This window comes from Gorilla gorilla, chromosome 2 (assembly GCF_029281585.2).
Source record: "Gorilla gorilla gorilla isolate KB3781 chromosome 2, NHGRI_mGorGor1-v2.1_pri, whole genome shotgun sequence".
Taxonomy (NCBI): domain Eukaryota; kingdom Metazoa; phylum Chordata; class Mammalia; order Primates; family Hominidae; genus Gorilla; species Gorilla gorilla.
The window spans coordinates 132,232,211-132,255,359 of NC_086017.1; the positions used below are offsets into that span (position 1 = coordinate 132,232,211).

Here is a 23,149-nt window from a genome sequence, read left to right on the forward strand (position 1 = left end):
GTGCAACAACAATGGCTGCCCAGTTCTTTGTTTGCACTTCTGTGATGAGAAGCAGTCATCAATGATCAGGACACAAATCCCTGATTTTTTTAGGATAGAGGGGGGTTTTGTTGGTCCACCCTGTCTCCTGAAAGCTGTATGCAAGCTGTTCCAGGAACATGTGCACAGCTGCCTGGCAGGGGATTGGGAGTGGGGCATAGGTAGCTACTACTGAGCTAAGAGCTAAAATTGCCCAAAATTAGCTGCAATTTACCATCTAAGCCTTCCCCTGAAAGTTGTATGTCTTCAATAAACTCCAGAGTTCCACAGTAGTTCTTTCAAATTCTGTCAGTGCAATTGTTATCTAGAGTTTTCTGGTGCTTCCTATTCCATCTCAGAATCCTCCTGTTTGGCTTTTTTTTTTTTTTTTAATGGTTTCTATCCCTTTGTTGAACTTCTCTTTTTTCAGGTATTGTTTTCCTGATTTTGTTTAGTTTTTTCTTTCTTCTTTGTTCTTTTTAGGTCACTGAAATTCTAAAGATGATTATTTTGAATTCTTTGTCAGACATTTCTTAAAGGTCTCTTTCTTTGGGGTTGGCCACTGGAGGTTTATTTTGTTCCTGTGGTGGTGTCGTGGTTCTTTGATTTTTTCTTTGATTTTTTTTTCATGTTCCTTGAAGTCTGCAGTCACTTCCTCCAGTCCTTACTCACTGGCTTCAGAAAAGCCTTTCACCAGGCAATTCACTAGAGATTCTGGCTTGTAGGTTTTCTGGTGAGAAATCCACTTTAGTCTGATGGGCTTCCTTTTGTGGGTGACCTATCCCTTCTTTCCAGCTGCCTTTAAAATATTTTCATTCATTTTGATGTTGGGGAATCTGATGGTTATGTGTCTTGGGGATGGTCTTCTTGTGGTCTTCTTTGCTGGGTTTCTCTGCATTTACTGAATGTGAATGTTAGCCTCTCTAGCTAGGTTGGGTAAGTTCTTATAGATGATGATACGGTTTGGCTCTGTGTCCCCACCTAAATCTCATGTCGAATTGTAATTCCCAGTGTTGGAGGAGGGGCCTGATCGGCAGTGATTGAATAATGGGGGTGGACTTCCCTCTTGCTGTTCTCGTGATAGAGTTCTCCTGAGATACGCTTGTTTAAAAGTGGGTAGTGGCTAGGCGCAGTGGCTCATGTTTGTAAATCCAGCACTTTGGGAGGCCGAGGCAGGTGGATCACTTGAGGTCAGGAGTTCAAGACCAACCTGGCCAACATGGTGAAACCCGTCTCTACTAAAAATACAAAAAAAATTAGCCAGGCATGATGGCAGGCACCTGTAATCCCAGCTACTCGGGAGGCTGAGGCAAGAGAATCACTTGAACCCAGGAGGCAGAGGTTGCGGTGAGCTAACATTGCACCACTGCACTCCACCCCGGGCAACAGAGGGAGACTCCGTCTCAAAAAAAGTGTATAGCACCTCCCCCATTCCTCCTATGTGAAGATGTGACTGCTTCCCCTTCACTTTCCGCCATGATTGTAAGTTTCCTGAGGCCTCCTCAGAAGCAGAAGCCTGTACAGCCCAAAGAACCATGAGTTAACTAAACACCTTTTCTTGATAAAATACCCAGCCTCAGGTGTGTCTCTATAGCAGTGTGAGAATGGACTAATACAGATGATATCATAAATGTGTTTTCTATGTTGCTTGCATTCTCTCCATCAGTTTCAGGAATGCCAACGAGTCATAGATTCAGTCTCTTTGCATAATTTCATATTTCTCAGAGGTTTTGTTCATTCATTTTCATGCTTTTTTCTTTATTATTTTCTGACTCTATTATTTCAGAAAGCCAGTCTTCAAGCTCTGAAATTCTTTCCTCAGCTTAGTCTATTCTGTTGTTAATACTTGTGATTGCATTATGAAATTCTTGTAGAGTGTTTTTTAGCTCTGTCAGCTCAGTTACATTCTTTCCTGCACTGGCTGTTTTGTCTGTCCGCTCCTGTATTATTTTATTGTGATTCTTAGCTTTTTTAGGTTGGGTTTCAACATTCTTCTGAATCTTGATGATCTTCATTCCTATCCATATTCTGAATTCTATTTCTGTCATTTCAGCCATCTCAGCCCAGTTAAGAACTCTTGCTGGAGAACTAATGTGGTAATTTGGAGGAAAGAAGACACTGGCTTTTTGAGTGGTCGGAGTTCTTGCAGTAGTTCTTTCTCATCTTTATGGGCTGATGTTCTTGCAGTCTTTGAAGTTGTTGTCCTTTGGATGAGTATTTTTTTCTTTTATTCTATTTGATGACCTTGGGGGTTTGATTGTGGTATAACATGGGCCCAGCTAACTACTTTCTTCATTATGGCAGGATTTTTGGGGACCAAGGCTCAGCTTAGGACACCCGGACTGCAAGCTTTAACTCTTGAGGACCCCTTTCAGGCCTTGCCTTTGATCTCCGGCTCCTTGAGTTTAGAAATCTACTGCACTAGAGGGGCCAGAGTGTCCTGGCCACTGGTCACAGCATTTCAATGGGTAATGCCAACCATGGAGACAAAGCACTTCATAGGGTGGTGGCAGCAGATTCTGTTCTTATTTGCACATGCTAGCAGCAGCAGCAGTGCAGCAGTGTAGACTCTCATTGGCTGCAGCAGGGTGCTGGCAGGTACCAGGGTGCCAGCCTTTGAGCAGGCATTCACAGCAGTAGTAGTGGCAGTATGTCTGGGGGGTGGGGGCAGTGTGGACCAGGGGCCCCTGTAGGCAACTGTGCATGCATTCATGCTAGTGGTGGTGTTATCATGGGAGCACTGGTGGGTGCTGTGTGTGCCCTCTGTGCATGTTCATGCTGGTAGTGGTGGCCGCCCAGTGCCAAGGCCAGGGCCACTATTTTCTGTGCCTAGTTTTGCACCAGTGGCAGTGTTGCTGCACAGGTGGGGCACAGGCAGGGCAGGGCCAGTGGGCTCCTTGACCGCCAATGCTTCAACAACAATGGTGGTACCGCTGGGAGAAGTGGGACAAGGTGCACTCCACTGGCAGTAGTGTCATGACAGGGTGCTCATGCATATTTACACAGGCAGGGAAGGGAAGGCTATGTCTACCTGCACACACATGTGCTGGCAAAGCAATGTGGAGGTGGCTACGGGTGAGTGCCTGTGGGCAAAGCAGCATGGAGGCTGCTGTTGGGGGAGGGCTCAGTGTGGTGCAGGCAGGGGCACTCTGCTGGAGCACTCTGCCAGTCAGGCACAGTCCACCAGCACAGGAGCTATGATAAGGGCCCCCAGGAGGTACCTAGGGGCTGCACTACAGACAGGCTTAGCCAGGCTGGGGGCCTGGGAGAGGCCAGAAGATTGAGGGGTGATCAGGTCAGACTGGCTCTGTCTCATGGGCAAGACCACGCTATAGAGTTCAGGCCTCACAGTTTCCCTAGGGTTAAAGCTCTTATGGGGGCAAGTTGAGCCTAGGGTGACGGGCATCACTGGTCTGCTCCATTACAGGTGCTCCCACACCAAACCCTCTGGGCGCTAGCTGGAGTTCTTTCCTTAATGCTTCTGTCTTCTCTAAGCAGCTTTCCCTGCCAATGCAGATGTCCATTGTGGCTAAGGGGTCTCCTCCTGCTGGGATTCCAGAGGCCCATGGCGATAGCAGGTTCCTTCTTGACTGCTCAACTCACCCCTTTTGCAGGAGTCATTGGGGTCAGGGAACAAGTCATGGTGTGTGGTAGCCCAGTGCAGGTTTCCCAGCTTTCTTCTCCTTTAGCCCAGCCCCTGTGTCTTCCCTCCATCTGCTCTCAATGCCTTCCCTCTGAAGATCTGATAGGAGTGTGCCAGTCTCCCCAGTATCCTGGTCTCTTGGTGGGAGATGTTCCCCTGGCTGCATCTAGCCAGCCATCTTAGAGCAGGAATTCAATCTATGCTTCTATTTCTGTTGGAAAAAAATTAATTAGACTAATTGCAGAAGGATACTGAAAGAAAATATTAACTTTTTGTCTAAATGGAAGTGAGACTCTAAGGAAGTTAAAATTTTAAAAATTAAAGCTATTTTTAAAAGAATAAGTAAATTGGAGGTAGAAACTACAATACCCAGAGATCACTGCTAGAACATGACATTGCTTAATATATCCAAGAGTAAAACTTGTTCTTAACCTTCTTAACCAAATAATTTTATCTCAGTATATTAGGAACCTACAGCAAGTAGGTGACAATGTATCAGGTAGAAAATCTAGGGAAGAATTAATGAATCCAGTAAGAAAACAACAGGGACCCTTTGAGGCATGGAAGTTTGAGATGGGAGCATAGAAAAGGAAGCAAGGCACTCAGTTGGATTGGCTCACACCTAGGGATGCTCCAATGCAGGAGAAACGGTAAGTGAGAGATTCCTAGCAGTCCACATTCCAACCACAAATGCCCGCAGTCCTAGCTATAAGAAAGCCCTTTGGCCCTCTTGGGCCCTGAGCCTAGTATAAGGAGCTTCCTGGAGTCCATAAGACTGCATTGTTTCAGGGAGGGAATTCGTGCTAGGACCTCTGGGACCCAAGCTGCTACAATATGGTGCCATTTTGAGAGCAGAGTCAACACCAAACTACATCCTGCCCTGGTGCCCAATGACTCCTGCATCTCCAACATCCCTCCACATCCACCCAGAAGGCTGCAGTGTTGCTATGCCAGCTGACCCAGTGGTATAACCGCATTTCTGGCACCTGAGCCATGCGGCACCCTACATCCCAGGGAGCAGGTGATCTAGCACATCGGAGAGGCTGTATACTCACATGCCCCACCCAGGGGAGCAGGGATCAGCCTGCCTGCCCTACTATGGACACCACTAGTGCCTGTATACCACACCCAGAGGCCTAGGGATTGGGCCATCTGGCTCACTACTGGCACCCATGCATGCCACCCAGTGGCCTGCAGACTGGTCCTACTGGCCTGCTGACACCACCAGTCTCTGTGCACTCCACTCAGGCACCAGAGGACCCACCTGCTATTGCCACTGCCAGTGCCAATGCATGCATCCTACCCAGGGACTCAAGGAGCAGGCCACCTCACCTGCCAGCACCTGTGTGCTCCACCCAAGGGCCCAAAGACCAGCCTACTCAGGGCCCATACTACCACCACTGACACCTGCATGTGCCCCCCAGGGAACCAAGAACTGGCCCACTGCCATCACTGCTGATGCTCACATACCCCACCAAGAGGCCTGAGGACCATCCCACTTGGCACCTCCATCCCCAGCAAACCCTCACCACAGCCTCCAAAAACAACTGCAGCCTATGCCACTAAGGAACTTGCAGACATCTCCAATACTGATTACAGCCAAAGTAATCACATGGAGACTACACTATGGTGCCCATCCAGAACCAAAGCCAAAGCCATGTACCCACCTTACATTATAGATACATCAACAGGAAAAAATATTTCTCTATGGAAGCTACTTTATAAAATTGGGAAAAGTGACAGTTATACCAGCTGTGGAAATATCAATGTAAGGACACGTGAACACAAAAAATCAAGAAAGCATGATACCTCCAAACAAACACAATAATTCTCCAATAACAGACTCCAAAGGAAAAAAAAATCTATGAAATGCCTGAAAAGGAATTTAAAATAACGATCTTAAGGAAATCTAGCAAGATACAAGAGTATACAGATAAATACAAAGAAATAAGGAAAACAATTCCTGAGCTGAATGAGAAATTCAACAAAGAGATAGATATCATAAAAAAGAACCAAACAAATCCTAGAGCTGAGGAATTCAGTGAATGGAATAAAAAAATACAATTGAGTACTTTAACAGTAGACTAGACCAAGCAGAAGAAAGAATTTCTGAACTTGAACCCAGGTCTTTTGAAATAACCCAATCAGACAAAGGTGGTATGGGGGTGTTGTGGAGGGAGGAAAAGAGGGAGGGAGAAAGAAGAAAGAATGAGAAGGAATTAGGAAAGCCTAGGAGATGTGGGAAACAAGCAAACAAATAATCAAATTTTAGAAGTTGCAGAAAGAGAAAAGAAGGAAAAAGGCATAGAAAAATACTGCATATTCTAACTTATAAGTGGGAGCTAAATAATTTGTACACATGGACATAGAGTGCAGAATAATAGACATTGAAGACTCAGAAGGGTGGGAGGGTGGGAGGGGGAGTGAAAGAGGAGAAATTACTTACCAGGTACAGAGTACTTATTCAGATGTGATTTCACTAAAAGCCCAGACTTCATCACTATGCAATATATTCATGTAACAAAATTGCACTTGTACCCTTTAAATTTATACCAAAAAAAGAAAACTTAATGAAATAATAACTGAAAAGTTCCTAAGTCTTGGAACAGATATAAACATACAGATATGGAAAGTTCAATAATCCCCAAATAGATTTAATTTTAAAATGTCCTCTCCAAGGCACATTATAGTCAGAATCCAAAAAGCCTGGATCTCAGTGTGCATTACATGTGCCTCTTAAACCCTAATAAATATGTCTTCAAGATTTCCACTCCTTCTGAAATATTTTACCTGACCCTGTAGTCAAATGTTTAAGCATACAGACAGTAAGTGAGCAACTCTGGATTAGAATTCTGATTATTACGTATGTGATATGAGAAAATTTTCTTACTGATTTTTTCTGAGCTTTAGTTTCTTCATCTGCAAAATCAGGATGATAGAAAAAAACACCTACATTGCAGGATTGTTGTGAAGGTTAAATGAGGTAATGTGTACAAAGTGCCCAGCATTTAAGTGTTTGATAAATGTTAACTCCCATTTTTTAACATGCCAGCCCATTTAAATGGTGAAAACTAATTTTCATCTTTGTGCTATCTGCAAGGGAATCCAGGAAATGTACAATCATACCTTTTCAAACTCTATAATACAGTAAGGCTATATTGTAGTGGATACCAAGTACTAGTTCTTCATGTTCAACATGGCCAATAAACATGATTTTTTCTCCGTGGCACTCTATCTTCATTTGTATGACCAAAGAAACACATTTTAAAATGTATTCTACGTATTGCTGAACTACAAGATGATGTTTCAAATATAATTTGTTAGCATTAAGAAAAATAAGACATACTTTAATGCATTGCCAAGTTTTTAAGTTCTATCAAAACAGAGCCAAACTCACAAGGTCTAAATAAACAGTACTCTTATCTTGGACGTGAGTAGTTTTATACTCTGGAACAAGACTGACAATCGTAATTAACTTTTGTTCTGAGTTTACTGTATGCCAGCACATATTCTAGCATTTGACATGTATTATCACAAAAACTCCATTAGGTAGGTAATAATATTCCAAATTTACAGAAGAGGCAACTAATGCATGAAGATTTCAGTAATCTATACAGCTAGTAAGTGGCAGAACTGAGATTTGATTCCAGGCAGTCTGGCCTGGCCCCAGAACCAATGTTCTTATGTACCCTTCTTAACTGCACAGTAAGATACTTCTGTTCTTCTAGGGTTTTTATGGTTTTAGGTTTGAGGTTTGAGTCTTTAATCCATCTGGAGTTAATTTTTGTATAAGCTGTAAGGAAGGGGTCCAGTTTCAGTTTTCTGTATACGGCTAGCCAGTTTTCCCAGCACCATTGATTAAATAGGGAATTCTTTCCCTATTGCTTGTTTTTGTCAGCTTTGTCAAAGATCAGATGGTTGTAGATGTGTGGTATTATTTCTGAGGCCTCTGTTGTGTTCCACTGGTCTATATATCTGTTTTGGTACCAGTATCATGTTGTTTTGGTTACTATAGCCTTGTGGTATAGTTTGAAGTCAGGTAGCTTGATGCCTCCAGCTTTGTTCTTTTGGCTTAGGATTGTCTTGGCTATATGGGCTCTTTTTTGGTTCCATATGAAACTTAAAGTAGCTTTTTTTCTAATTCTGTGAAGAAAGTAGCTTGATGGGAATAGCATTGAATCTATAAATTGCTTTGGGCAGTATGGCCATTTTCACGATATTGATTCTTCCTATCCATGAGCATGGAATGTTTTTCCATTTGTTTGTGTCCTCTTTTATTTCTTTGAGCAGTAGTTTGTAGTTCTCATTGAAGTGGTCCTTCACGTCCCTTGTAAGTTGGATTCCTAGGTATTTTATTCTCTTTGAAGCAATTGTGAATGGGAGTTCACTCATGATTTGGCTCTCTGTTTGTCTATTATTGGTGTATAGGAATGCTTGTGATTTTTGCACATTGATTTTATATCCTGAGACTTTGCTGAAGTTGCTTATCAGCTGAAGGAGATTTTGGGCTGACACCACAGGGTTTTCTAAATATACAATCATGTCATCTGCAAGCAGAGACAATTTGGCTTTCTCTCTTCCTATTTGAATACCCTTTATTTCTTTCTCTTTCCTGATTGCCCTGGCCAGAACTTCCATTCAGGACATAGGCATGGACAAAGATTTCGTGACTACAACACCAAAAGCAATTGCAACAAAAGCCAACATTGACAAATGGGATCTAATTAAACTAAAGAGCTTCTGCACAGCAAAAGAAACTATTGTCAGAGTGAACAGGCAACATACAGAGTAGGAGAAAATTTTTGCAATCTATCCACCTGACAAAGGGCTAATATCTAGAATCTACAAGGAACTTAGACAAATTTACAAGAATAAAACAGCCCCATCAAAAAGTGGGCAAAGCTGTGAACAGACACTTCTCAAAAGAAGTGGCCAAAAAACATATGAAAAAAGCTCATCATTACTGGTCATTAGAGAAATGCAAATCAAAACCACAATGAGATACCATCTCAGGCCAGTTAGAATGGCAATCATTAAAAAGTCAGGAAACAACAGATGCTGGAGAGAATGTGGAGAAACAGAAAACTTTTACACTGTTGGTGGGAGTGTAAATTAGTTCAACCATTGTGGAAACAGTGTGGCGATTCCTCAAGGATCTAGAACCAGAAATACCATTTGACCCAGCAATCCCATTATGGGGTATATACCCAAAGGATTATAAATCTTTCTACTATAAAGACACATGCACACATATGTTTATTGAAGCACTATTTACAATAGCAAAGACTTGGAACCAACCCAAATACCCATCAATGATAGACTGGATAAAGAAATGTGGCACATATACAGCATGGAATACTATGCAGACATAAAAAAGAATGATTTCATGTCCTTTGCAGGGAAATGGATGAAGCTGGAAACCATCATTCTCAGCAAACTAACACAGGAACAGAAAACCAAACACCACACGTTCTCATTCATAAGTGGGAGTTAAACAATGAAAACACATGGTCACAGAGAGGGGAATATCACACACCGAGGCCTGTCGGGGGGTGGGGGGAAAGGGGAGGGAGAGTATTAGGACAAATACCTAATGCATGTGGGGGTTAAAACCTAGAAGACAGGTTGATAGGTACAGCAAACCACCATGGTGCATGTATACCTATGTAACAAACCTGCACATTCTGCACATGTATCCCAGAACTTAAAGTAAAATTTTTTAAAAAATGCTTCTATTCTATCTTTTTAAACTCCAAGCACTTAAAGTACTTTCATTGTATATTTAAGTTATGCAACAAAAAGTTTAATACTATAATGACAGAATACATGGTAGAGATATAGAACCAATTTTAATCTATGTTACACAGCCAAAATATAAAAAAATAAATCTTATACTTAAGAAATATCTTTTGAAATTTTTGGCTAACTACTAAAATTATGACTAAGTCTTAAAAGAACAAGGACTTAACTATATTCATGTGGTTTCGAAAATAAAGGAATTGTTGCTCATCTTCATTTGTTAATCTACGCGCTTGTATTCCTTTGTATTAAGAGTTAATTATTATATGTACGCTGCCTTCCTCCTCTTGGCACAGACCATGTAAATGGACACTGCACAAGTCCAACTTCTCAGAGTTGCAGTTCTGGAAAACGTCTTTCTAGTGCCGATGTTTCAAAAGTAAATCGCTGGGGTCCTGGAAGACCACCATTTCGAAAGGCCCAGTCAGCAGCCTGCATGGAGATTTCTTTACCAGTTACAACAGAAGGTATGTTAAACATATTAAATTTTTTTGGTACAGTTAAAATTTGGTTTACAATGGTAATGGGAACAGAGATATGGGATGGAGATCACATATGAAAGATGTTAAAAAACTACTAATCAGTGGATACCTGAGAGCCTGATGGGGCTGTGGCCATAACTCCACTCCATTCCTCACTCCACCTCCTTCCTCACCTCTAAAACCAGAATGCCTCTGCTTATAGGTAACTACCCCCTCCTCTGTACAAAGGGAGACCTATGCCTTAATCTGTTCCCTACCCTTCCCATAATAATTAAGAGTTTATTTCAATCCCAATGGTAAGCTTTTTGGTGTCTCTATCTGTAGATATTTAATGTATTGCAACCTTAATTTCTTCAATTGTCAAATGAATGTGACCAAGAACAAAGGCAAGATATTAAATTCTAAGGTTTGCAATTTTCATCTTCATATATTTTTAAAAGGAAGGTCTATTTGCTTATTTATGGAATGAGTGTGGGGCGGTGGGAGAGGGGAGTAAATTACAAGAGCCAGAGACCAGAAATTTTTACAGAGGCAAAAAAAGGGAATTTTGTAACTTTGCTGCAACTGTCTTATTGATAAGGAACTTTAGAGAAAGAGATAGGAAAAAAATAATTTTAGGAAGATTTGCTATAGTAATTCTATGCTGTGAAGTAAGTCTCTATTTACTACTCCTGAAAACTTTTGACAGTGATCTATATTGGTCTTCAAATTTAAAAAAATTATATTTAAGTTTTTGGTTTTTTAAATATTATGCTATACTAAATCTGATCCCTTAGATATGCAGATAATGATGTTATTTCTCTAACAGGTATCTGTGAGTATCAACTTTGTATGGTGATGAACCATGAATGGAAAAGATTTGGAGCCATATAATATCTAGCATGTTATAAAAGAAGCAATATGTAATGATTATAAAAGAAGTAGCCCCCTTTTAATTTTTATTTTTTTAAGAGATAGGATCTCATTCTGTTGCTGAGGTTGGATTACAGTGGCATAATCATAGCGCACTGCAGCCTCTAACTCCTGAACTTAAGTGATGCTCCTGCCTCAGGCTCCCAAGCAGCTGGAGGTACAGGTGCACACCACCACATCCAGCTTATTTTTCAGTTTTTGTAGAGACAGTGTCTCACTAAGTTGCCCAGGGTAGTCTTGAACTCCTGGCCTCAAGCACTGGGGTTACAGACAGGCATTAGCCACCACACCCAGCCAGAAGTAGCACTCTCAATCACTGTAATGAGAGGTGGGAATTTTGAATTTTAGATACTTCTACCTCTAATTTGTCCTGGATTCTGGGAAAATTTCTAAACTCTAAGTTTGTCTCCAAATCTGTAAAACATATAACCTCCAAGCTCCCTCTCATCTCTAAATTTTATGACAAACAATTATTTTTATAAATTTGCTAAGAGATAAAAAGGAGAAATTAGGAATACTATATTTTGTTTCCTAGAAAAAAGTCTGAGGAGCCTATATTTAGCCTCTTTCTATAAAAACAATTATGAGTTACATGTGTACCTATCAAGAGGGAAAAGAGAGTGAAGGCTGTAGAAAGAAAAATATGAAGAACTTGTACTCTGGAGAGATTATAAGAGCAGGACAACCTTGATAACATTTCACTGAGCTGTATGAGTTTATGCTTATTGGAGCGTGCACATGTACAAGTGTTGATGAGAGGAGAACCTGAAACCATCCTGTTTTTTTTTTTTAAGTGAGCTGAAGCACTCTCAGAAAGATTACCACTATCAACAGGATGGCATATAGTCTGTACTCTTTGTTTAGCCCTAGGCAAAGTTAGGACTGCATTTGAATTAAAGGTAACAGCCTGAAACCAGTTCAGGGAGATAAAATTTGCATTTTGGCCTTGGTAGAAATGTTAATTTTTAGAATTGTAATTACCCCAGATATAGAATATGTTTGCTGCAGAAGATTTGTGATCCTGATAAGCCCTTTCATGCCAATCGCCACAGTATTGTCATTGGAATTGACAAGAAACTGTTAGGGATACTTCCAACAATTTAGAGGTAGGAGGGAAGCACAATTTAAGTGATGTCAGAAATTCTTGTAACCGTTACTATTTAGACTAAATCTTTTTCTAGGTAAAAGAATTTCAACTAACTTGTGAATTAACGTAGAGAAAGAAAAATGGTGAGCTGGAGCTCAGGAGCCTCCAATTCTAGTCCTAGGTCTGCCTAAGCTTATGAATTATGCTTCTAGACTTCAGTTTCTCCATCTTCAAAATAAGCTGGTGAACTGGATAAGCTCCCTCCCAGGTCAACTAACAAACAATGAAATTTTACTTCCTCCTCATAATTTTGGTTTATATATATTAAATCTGATGTTATTGTGGAAATATACTAACAATTTGTGTGGGTTTTTTAATTTATTTCCATAGAAAACCGAGAAAATTCCTATAATCGTTCTAGAAGCTCTAGTATCTCCAGTATTGACAAAGATTCTAAAGAAGCAATTACAGCACTATACTTCATGGACTCCTTTGCACGGAAGAATGACTCTACCATCTCTCCTTGTCTGTTCGTTGGAACCAGTCTGGGAATGGTGTTAATCATCTCCTTAAACCTACCATTAGCAGATGAACAAAGGTTTACAGAGCCAGTCATGGTATTCCCAAGTGGTAAGAGTTTTTATTCATTCATTCCTTCACTGTTACTTTTTCAAATTTAGATATAAGGTATTATAAACATAAATTTGTATTGATTTGGAGCAAAGGTTATAAGTATTCTGCACAATGGGAACTATTAAGAATTTTATACATCATATACCATCCCAACATCTGTCATATTGTAACTTTCCTTTGGTGTAAAAGAGTACAACCATTTCTTCGGTAGTAAACTGTGTAAGTGCCAGCCTGACCAATGACATGGGAAATAAGTTCCTGAAAAGCACTGAGGAAAACCTTAATGCAAAACTTAAATTTATTTTTAACAAATTGAAGCATTTGCCCAAAGTTCCATGCCAGATCAGAGCATGAGTGTTTTTACATCATCCTTGAAGAACTCAGAATAATTAAGCTAGAAGCTATCTGACCTAAGGTGGATTTCTAAAGACTTTTATAACCTTCCCATCTTGTTTCAAAAGCATGCCACACAATTTCTTTCCTTTTCATGCTAGTGCCTAGAGAATTTGACCAATGTTGTAAGTATTGTTGCCAAGCATATGTTGTATTCTCTTCCTCCTTGAATTATCTTTTTTTCTTTTTGAAGAAGAGATAAGTATGATTCCTCCTGTTATTCCTAATTTGTTCTTATCACTAATTTTATTGTTTCCCTGTTTCCTATATAAGAAATTTTCAGATAGTTTTTAAGTCAAAAAATTTCATTATTCTGCAGGATAAGGGTTTTATTTTAAAAGGATATATATTATATAGAAGGTTACACTTGTGTTTTCTTTAACTAATGTGTTAAGTTCATATGACAAGATTGTAGGTAGAATAGTCAGTTCTCTACTAATGTGGCAAATTCAGATTTGTGTTTTAAAAGTTAATCGTGATGACAATTTTATTTTAACATATAGTTCACAATGAAAAATATATTTTACTGTATTCCTAATTATAAAGAAATATACACAATTCTTTTGACTGGTGAGTTAGTTGGAGTCAAATCAGTGAGATCATAATGAATTATTAATTATTAATTCAATTCATTATTTAACTCAATAAAAGATTATATATATTGGACATCTAATATGTACGAGGCATTCCTCACAAGTTTAAAGGTACAATCAGCTTCCACTGTCACACAAGTTTAAAGCTGTAAGTGAAAGACAATTTCGTAATTAGAAATATTCTAACAATTGTGGTTTTCTATATCACAAGCATAGAAATAAGCAATCCCTGGACTAATAAAGCAGATCTCTCAATATTATAGGGAAATTCTTTGTCATTCTTAGCACATATACTTAGACCAAAAAATGATGACAAAATACAAAATAAGTATAGATTTAACTTTTGACACTATTTTGTAAATATTTGAAAACTTTTTCTTTATCTATTTAATAAGATTTAATGGGAAGCTATCTTCTCCAAGTCTCTATGTCACTATTCTTTCAAGACTCTAGTTAATAATATGTGTCAACATCAGTTCATTGGCTGGGCACAGTGGCTCATGCCTATAATTCCTGCACTTCGGAAGGCTGAGGGAGGAAGACTACTTGAGGCCAGGAATCCAAGGCCAGCCTGGGCAACATAGTGAGACCCCATCACTACCAAAAAATGTTTTTAAATATATATATTTTTAAAAATTGCTGGGTGCAGTGGCTCACACCTATAATCCCAGCACTTTGGGAGGCCAAGGTAGGAGGATTGCTTGAGCCCAGGAGTTCAAGACCAGTCTGAGCAGCATAATGGGACCCCATCTCTACAAATAATTTTTAAAAATTAGCCAGGCATGGCGGTGTGTGCCTGAGCCAGAAGGATGAGCATGCAGTAAACCATAATCTCACCACTGCACTCCAGCCTGGGTGACAGAGTGAGACTCCATCTCAATGAAAAATAATAAAAACTTAGTGAATTAATTAAATCAAATGTGCCACACTTATACAAGATGTTAATAATAAAGGAAATGACAGAAGGGGTATGTGGGAACTCTTTATACTATCTGTTAAATTTTCTTTAAATCTGAAACCACTGTTAAAAATACACTCTATTAATAATTTGTTGAAAAAAGATGTATATAAAGGAGAAAGCCATGAGTCTGGGTTCCCATGTTTGTTCTGTAATTAACCATTACAAGAAAGTAAGTCTACTTGGGAGCCATAATTTATGGCAGTAAAAAGAAAGGAGGGAAAAGATAAAGGTGACAGAAATCTTGTTTAAATTTAAAGTAGAAAATTTTGTGCTTCCTCTTTCAGAGCCTACTTATTGAGTAACTGTCCCGGTCTTCACTCTCCTTGCCATATTTATTTTCTTTCCTATACCCATGAGTCTCTGCCCAAGCTTATGGGAACTATTATGGGTACTGTTTATGTTATTATGGTTGCTGCCATAGCTTATGGGAACCATTAAAGAAGGTTTGGATTTAGGGGCATTTAGCACTTGTCCATTGTCAGTGCTGAAGTGAGTGACATGCTCTCTGACCTTGAATGCATCTTTTTTCCTGTGAAAACATTGTTAAATAAACTTTTGTCAGTTGGCCTAGGAAAATTCATGAGTCAAATAGTTTCCTTAGACTTGAAAACAGTCTACTTTGAAATTTATCCACTCATTCAACAAACATTTACCAAGCCCATACCACCGAAATAAGCACTGGGGATACAGTGGTCCCTGTTTTCAGAGACTTGCAGGGAAAAACAAAATTAAACACAAAATTACAATAAAGAAAGTATAATAATGGAAATTACACTAAGAGAAATAAAGAATACCATGGCAGCATGGCAGGGGGATTTGGGGAAGAGCTCCCTAACAAAGATGACATCTGAAGTGGAAGCTGGACAAGTTTGGGAGGAAGTGTACAGTACTGGTGTTTAAGAGTAATTCAGAGGCTGGGCGCAGTGGCTCACAATTGTAATCTCAGCATTTTCGAAGACCAAAGTGAGAGGAATGCTAGAGTCCAGGAGTTCAAGACCAGCCTGGGCAACACTGGGAGACCCTGTCTCTAGAAAAAAAAATTTTTTGAAAGACTAAAGTCAGTACAGTGTGAGTAAAAATCTAGAAGTAAGAGAGGACATGGCATAGCTGGAGACTGTAGATAGAATGATACTAAATGAGGATGGAAAAGTAGGCAAGGAATGATTATACAGTGCCTTATAAATCGTGAAGAAGGAAAAGACTACCTAGTAGATTATTTTTTCAGTACAAAACTTGTGATGCAAAACATTGGGTTTTTTTTCAAGATCTAGTTATTAAATTTTAAATTTTATAATTGTAAAAATCAAAATATAAAGGAAAAAAATGAAAATTCTGCCACTAGCAAACTTTGTCCCTTCTCTGTCCCCGTCCCCATCCTCATTTCCTCCCCTAGGAATTTTACTCTCCAGTAGCAACTTGGTGAGAAATTTGTTAAAACTCATTTTAAGTTTTATTTATTTCTACTTAACTCTTTATGCTGCCAACTATAAATTATTCTATAATGATCAGTTCTGCCATACAAAGTACCTAGCATGCTTTGTAACATATATAATATATATGTGTATATATAAAATATATATCTCTCATAATCAAACTCAAGATTTAAATTCATGATTAAAGTCAAGATTCTCCAGAATAAATTCATTCTCCTTACCCCAGTGGTAGATGCTTTTTCATTGCTATAAATGAATACCTGAGATTGGACAACTTATAAAGAAAAGAGGTTTAATTGGCTAATAGCTCTTCAGGCTGTACAGGAATCATGGTGCTGACATTTGCTTAGCTTCTGGTGAGGCCTCAGGAAGCTTCCAGTCATGGTGGAAGGCAAAGAGGGAACAGGCACATTACATGGCAAGAGGAAAAGCAAGAGAGAGAGGAGGGAGGTACCACATAATTTTAAATAACCAGATCTTATGTGAACTAGCACAGAGAGAACTCACTAATCACCAAGGAGATGGCGCTAAGCCATTCATGAGGGATCCATCCTCATGATCTAATACGTCCCATTAGGCCCTACCTCCAACATTGGAGATTACATTTCAACATGAGATTTGGAGGGAACAAACATCCAAACCATATCAACTTCCAAACTAGTTATTTTTAACACTCTTTCATTTCTGTTAGTAGTAGAATATTAACAGAAATGTAATTAATAGCCATCATACTACCTAAATAGCCTCCATAACTTCAATTTTTTTCTTCTGATCCCTTTTACTCACTGCCTTCATACTGGTCATATACCAGTATTATTTTCATCATTGAATTTTCACTTTTGGACCTACCCTGTCTACTCTAGAGTTGTCCCAGCCTTACTCCCTAAGTCAAACTTATTTTCCAGCATTCAATTCCATTAAAGTCCATTTCTCCATTGAAGAACTAGTAAATTAATTTATATAAATATGAAAATAGGTTAATGTGCTTTCTTATGGATATAATATAAAACTGGTTAATAGGCTTTGTCTGGAAATTATTTAATTGAAATTAGAATGATATTATTTTTAATCCTAAGTCTAAACCTTGATGAAAAACTTTATTAAAGTATTATTTAGTTAAGGTCTTTTGATATAAGATGGGTATATTTCAAATATACTTATGAAATTCACACATTTTATCTCTTCTAAACTGCAATAAGAACTAATACAATAATAACATAGTAAAATCAAACGTATTCATTATATTTGACTGAACAAGAATAATAAAGGCCTCATACACAATAGTCAACATATATACTCCCCATTTATAGGTTTCAATATTTAGCGCCTTCAGGAGTTACCAGTATCTCTTATTCTGTTTCATATGTTCATGTGTACCCATTGTTTAGCTCCAACTTATAAGTGAGAACATGTAGTTTTTGACTTTCTCAGTCATTTTATTTAGGATAACAGCCTCCAGCTGCATTCACATTGCTGCAAAGGGCAATAATTTCATTATTTATTTATTTATTTTATTATACTTTAAGTTCTAGGGTACATGTGCACCATGTGCAGGTTTGATACATAGGTATACATGTGCCATGTTGGTTTGCTGCACCCATCAACTCATCATTTACATTAGGTATTTCTCCTAATGCTATCCCTCCCCCAGGTCCCCACCCCCCAACAGGTCCCAGTGTGTGATGTTCCCTACGCTGTGTCCAAGTGATCTCATTGTTCAATTCCCACCTATGAGTGAGAACATGCAGTGTTTGGTTTTCTGTCCTTGTGTGATAGTTTGCTGAGAATGATGGTTTCCAGCTTCATCCATGTCCCTGCAAAGGACATGAACTCATCCTTTTTTATGGCTGCATAGTATTCCATGGTATATATGTGCCAAATTTTCTTAATCCAATCTGTCACCGATGGACATTTGGGTTGGTTCCAAGTCTTTGCTATTGTGAATAGTGCTGCAATAAACATACGTGTGCATGCATCTTTATAGTAGCATGATTTATAATCCTTTGTGTATATACCCAGTAATGGGATTGCTGGGTCAAATGGTAATTCTAGTTCCAGATCCTTGAGGAATTACCACACTGTCTTCCATAATGGTTGAACTAATTTACACTCCCACCAACAGTGTAAAAGCATTCCTATTTTTCCGCATCCTCTCCAGCATCTGTTGTTTCCTGACTTTTTAATGATTGCCATTCTAACGGGTGTGAGATGGTATCTCATTGTGGTTTTGATTTGCATTTCTCTCATGACCAGTGATGATGAGCATTTCTTCATGTGTCTGTTGCCTGCATAGATGTCTTCTTTTGAGAAGTGTCTGTTCAAATCCTTTGCCCACTTTTTGATGGGGTTGCTTGGTTTTTTAGTGTAAATTTGTTTGAGTTCTTTGTAGATTCTGGATACTAGCCCTTTGTCAGATGGGTAGATTACAAAAATTTTCTCCCATTCTGTAGGTTGCCTGTTCACTCTGATGGCAGTTGCTTTTGCCGGACAGAAGGTCTTTAGTTTAATTAGATCCCATTTGTCTATTTTGGCTTTTGTTGCCATTGCTTTTGGTGTTTTAGTCATGAAGTCCTTGCCCATGCCTATGTCCTGAATGGTATTGCCTAGGTTTTCTTCTAGGGTTTTTATGGTTTTAGGTTTAACATTTAAGTATTTAATCCGTCTTGAATTAATTTTCGTGTAAGGTGTGAGGAAAGGATCCAGTTTCAGCTTTCTACATATGGCTAGCCAGTTTTCCCAGAACCATTTATTAAATATGGAATCCTTTCCCCATTTCTTGTTTTTGTCAGGTTTGTCAAAGATCGGATGGTGTAGATGTGTGATGTTATTTCTGAAGCCTCTGTTCTGTTCCATTGGTGTATATCTCTGTTTTGGTACCAGTACCATGCTGTTTTCGTTACTGTAGCCTTGTAATATAGTTTGAAGTCAGGTAGCTTGATGCCTCCAGCTTTGTTCTTTTTGCTTAGGATTGTCTTGGCAATGCAGGCTCTTTTTTGGTTCCATATGAACTTTAAAGTAGTTTTTTCCAATTCTGTGAAGAAAGTCATTGGTAGCTTGATAGTGATGGCATTGAATCTATAAATTACCTTGGGCAGTATGGCCATTTTCACGATATTGATTCTTCCTATCCATGAGCATGGAATATTCTTCCATTTGTTTGTGTCCTCTTTTATTTCCTTGAGCAGTGATTTGTAGTTCTCCTTGAAGAGGTCCTTCACATCCCTTGTAAGTTGGATTCCTAGATATTCTCTTTGTAGCAATTGTGAATGGGAGTTCACTCATGATTTGGCTCTCTGTTTGTCTGTTATTGCTGTATAGGAATGTCTGTGATTTTTACACGTTGATTTTGTGTCCTGAGACTTTGCTGAAGTTGCTTATCAGCTTAAGGAGATTTTGGGCTGAGACGATGGGGTTTTCTAAATATACAATCATGTCATTTGAAAACAGAGACAATTTAACTTCCTTTTTTCCTAATTGAATACCCCCTATTTCTTTCTCTTGCCGGATTGCCCTGGCCAGAACTTCCAACACTATATTGAATAGGAGCGGTGAGAGAGGGCATCCTTGTCTTGTGCCAGAAAGGGAATGCTTCCAGTTTTTGCCCAGTCAGCATGATATTGTCTGTGGGTTTGTCATAAATAGGTCGTATTATTTTGAGATACGTTCCATCAATACCTAGTTTATTGAGAGTTATTAGCCTGAAGAGCTGTTGAATTTTGTTGAAGGCCTTTTCTGCATCTATTGAGATAACCATGTGTTTTTTGTCATTGGTTCTGTTTATGTGATGGATACGTTTATTGATTTCTGTATGTTGAACCAGCCTTGCATCCCAGGGAAGAAGCCAACTTGATCGTGGTGGATAAACTTTTCGATGTGCTGCTGGATTCGTTTGTCAGTATTTTATTGAGGATTTTCACATCAATGTTCGTCACGGATATTGCTCTAAAATTCTCTTTTTTGTTGTGTCTCTGCCAGGCTTTGGTATAAGGATGATGTGGGCCTCATAAAATGAATTTGGGAGGATTCCCTCTTTTTCTATTGATTGGAATACTTTGAGAAGGAATGGCACCAGCTTCTCTTTGTGCCTCTGGTAGAATACAGCTATGAATCCATCTGATCCTGGACTTTTTTTGGTCGGTAGGCTATTAATTATTGCCTCAATCTCAGAGCCTGTTATTGGTCTATTCAGAGATTCAACTTCTTCCTGGTTTAGTCTTGGGAGGGTGTATGTGTCCAGGAATTTATCCATTTCTTCTAGATTTTCTAGTTTATTTGCGTAGAGGTGTTTATAGTATTCTCTGCTGGTAGTTTGTATTTCTGTGGGATGAGTGGTGATATCCCTTTTATCATTTTTATTGCGTCTACTTGATTCTTCTCTCTTCTTTATTACTCTTGCTAGTTGTCTATCAATTTTGTTGATCTGTTCAAAAAACCAGCTTCTGGATTCATTGATTTTTTGAAAGGTTTTCTGCGTCTCTGTCTCTTTCAGTTCTGCTCTGATCTTAGTTATTTCTTGCCTTCTGTTAGCTTTTGAATTTGTTTGCTCTTGCATCTCTAGTTCTTTTAATTGTGATGTTAGGGTGTCGATTTTAGATCTTTCCTGCTTTCTCTTGTGGGCATTTAGTGCTATACATTTCCCTCTACACACTGCTTTAAACATGTCCCAGAGATCCTGGTACATTGTGTCTTTGTTCTCATTGGTTTCAAAGAACGTCTTTATTTCTGCCTTCATTTTGTTATTTACCCAGTAGTCATTCAGGAGCAAGTTGTTCAGTTTCCATGTAGTTGTGTGGTTTTGAGTGAGTTTCTTAATCCTGAGTTCTAATTTGAATTGCACTGTGGTCTGAGAGACAGTTTGTTGTGATTTCTGTTCTTTTACATTTACTGAGGAGTGCTTTACTTCTGATTATGTGGTCAATTTTGGAACAAGTTTGATGTGGTGCTGAGAAGAATGTATATTCTGTTGATTTGGGATGGAATGTTCTGTAGATGTCTATTAGGTCTGCTTGTTGCAGAGCTGAGTTCAAGTCCTGGATATCCTTGTTAACCTTCTGTCTCGTGGATCTGTCTAGTGTTGACAGTGGGGTGTTAAAGTCTCCCATTATTATTGTGTGGGAGTCTAAGTCTCTTTGTATGTATCTAAGGACTTGCTTTATGAATCTGGGTGCTCCCATATTGGGTTCATATATATTTAGGAAAGTTAGCTCTTCTTGTTGAGTTGATCCCTTTACCATTATGTAATGGCCTTCTTTGTCTCTTTTGACCTGTGTTAGTATAAAGTCTGTTTTATCAGAGACTAGGATTGCAATCCCTGCTCTTTTTTTGCTTTCTATTTGCTTGGTAGATCTTCCTCCATCCCTTTACTTTGAGCCTGTGTGCGTCTTTGCATGTGAGATGGGTCTCCTGAAAACAGTACACTGATGGGTCTTGACTCTTCATCCAATTTGCCAGTCTGTGTCTTTTAATTGGGGCATTTAGCTCATTTACATTTAAGGTTAATATTGTTATGTGTGAATTTGATCCTGTCATTATGATGTTAGCTGGTTATTTTGCCCGTTCATTGATTCAGTTTCTTCACAGCATCAATGGTCTTTACAATTTGGCATGTTTTTGCAGTGGCCGGTACCGGTTGTTTCTTTCCATGTTTAGTGATTCCTTCAGAAGCTCTTGTATAGCAAGCCTGGTGGTGACAAAATCTCTCAGTATTTGCTTATCTGTAAAGGATTTTATTTCTCCTTCATTTATGAAGCTTAGTTTGGATATGAAATTCTGGGTTGAAAATTCTTTTCTTTAAGAATGTTGAATATTGGCCCCCACTCTCTTCTGGCTTGTAGAGTTTCTGCCAAGAGATCTGCTGTTAGTCTGATGGGCTTCCATTTGTGGGTAACTCAACCTTTCTCTCTGGCTGCCCTTAACATTTTCTCCTTCATTTCAACCTTGGTGAATCTGACAATTATGTGTCTCGGGGTTGCTCTTCTCGAGGAGTATCTTTTTGGTCTTCTCGTATTTCCTGAATTTGAATGTTGGCCTGCCTTGCTAAGTTGGGGAAGTTCTCCTGGATAATACCCTGAAGAGTGTTTTCCAACTTGGTTCCATTCTCCGCATCACTTTCAGGTACACCAATCAGACGTAAATTTGGTCTTTTCACATAGTCCCATATTTCTTGGAGGCTTTGTTCATTACTTTTTACTTTTCTTTCTCTACCTTGTTTTCTCACTTTATTTCATTAATTTGATCTTCCATCACTGATAGATACCCTTTCTTCCCCTTGATTGAATCTACTATTGAAGCTTGTGCATGTGTCATGAAGTTCTCGTGCCATGGTTTTAGCTCCATCAGGTCATTTAAGGTCTTCTCTACACTGTTTATTCTAGTTAGCCATTTGTCTAATCTTTTTTTCAAGCTTTTTAGCTTCCTTACAATGGGTTTGAGCATCCTCCTTTAGCTTGGAGAAGTTTCTTATTACTGACCTTCTGAAGCCTACTTCTGTCAACTTGTCAAAGTCATTCTCTGTCCAGCTTTGCTCTGTTGCTGGCAAGGAGCTGTGATCCTTTGGAAGAGAAGAGGTGCTCTGATTTTAGAATTTTCAGCTTTTCTGCTCTGGTTTCTCCCCATCTTTGTGGTTTTATCTACCTTTGGTTTTTGATGTTGGTGACCTAGAGATGGAGTTTTGGTGTAGATGACCTTTTTGTTGATGTTGATGCTATTCCTATCTGTTAGTTTTCCTTCTAACAATCAGGTCCCTCAGCTGCAGGTCTGTTGGAGTTTGCTGGAGGCCCACTCCAGACCCTGTTTGCCTTGGTATCACCAGCAGAGGCTGCAGAACAGCAAATATTGCAGAACAGCAAAAATTGCTGCCTGATCCTTCCTCTGGAAGCTTCATCCCAGAGGGGCAGCCACCTATATGAGGTGCCTGTCTGCCCCTACTGGGAGGTGTCTTCCAGTTAGTCAACATGGGGGTCAGGGACCCACTTGAGGAGGCAGTCTGTCTGTTCTCAGAGCTCAAACACCATGCTGGGAGAACCACTGCTCTCTTCAGAGCTATCAGACAGGGACGTTTAAGTCTGCAGAAGTTGTCTGCTGCCTTTTGTTCAGCTATGCCCTGCCCACAGAGGTGGAGTCTAGAGATAGTAGGCCTTGTTGAGCTGTGGTGGGCTCCACCCAGTTTGTTTCCTGGCCATTTTGTTTACCTACT

At 39.3% G+C, this 23,149-nt stretch overlaps 1 protein-coding gene across 4 annotated transcripts in view; it reads left to right on the forward strand.

Annotated features, from left to right (window-relative positions):
* The window catches only part of STXBP5L (syntaxin binding protein 5L), a 514,817-nt gene that overhangs the window by 456,894 nt on the left and 34,774 nt on the right, over positions 1–23,149 (forward strand). For all 4 annotated transcript variants that reach the window (XM_019024729.3, XM_019024728.3, XM_031009718.3 and 1 more), the window contains 2 exons: positions 9,757–9,927; positions 12,332–12,571. In XM_019024729.3, coding sequence (XP_018880274.1) covers positions 9,757–9,927; positions 12,332–12,571 — 411 coding nt within the window. The remainder of the gene's footprint in view (positions 1–9,756; positions 9,928–12,331; positions 12,572–23,149) is intronic.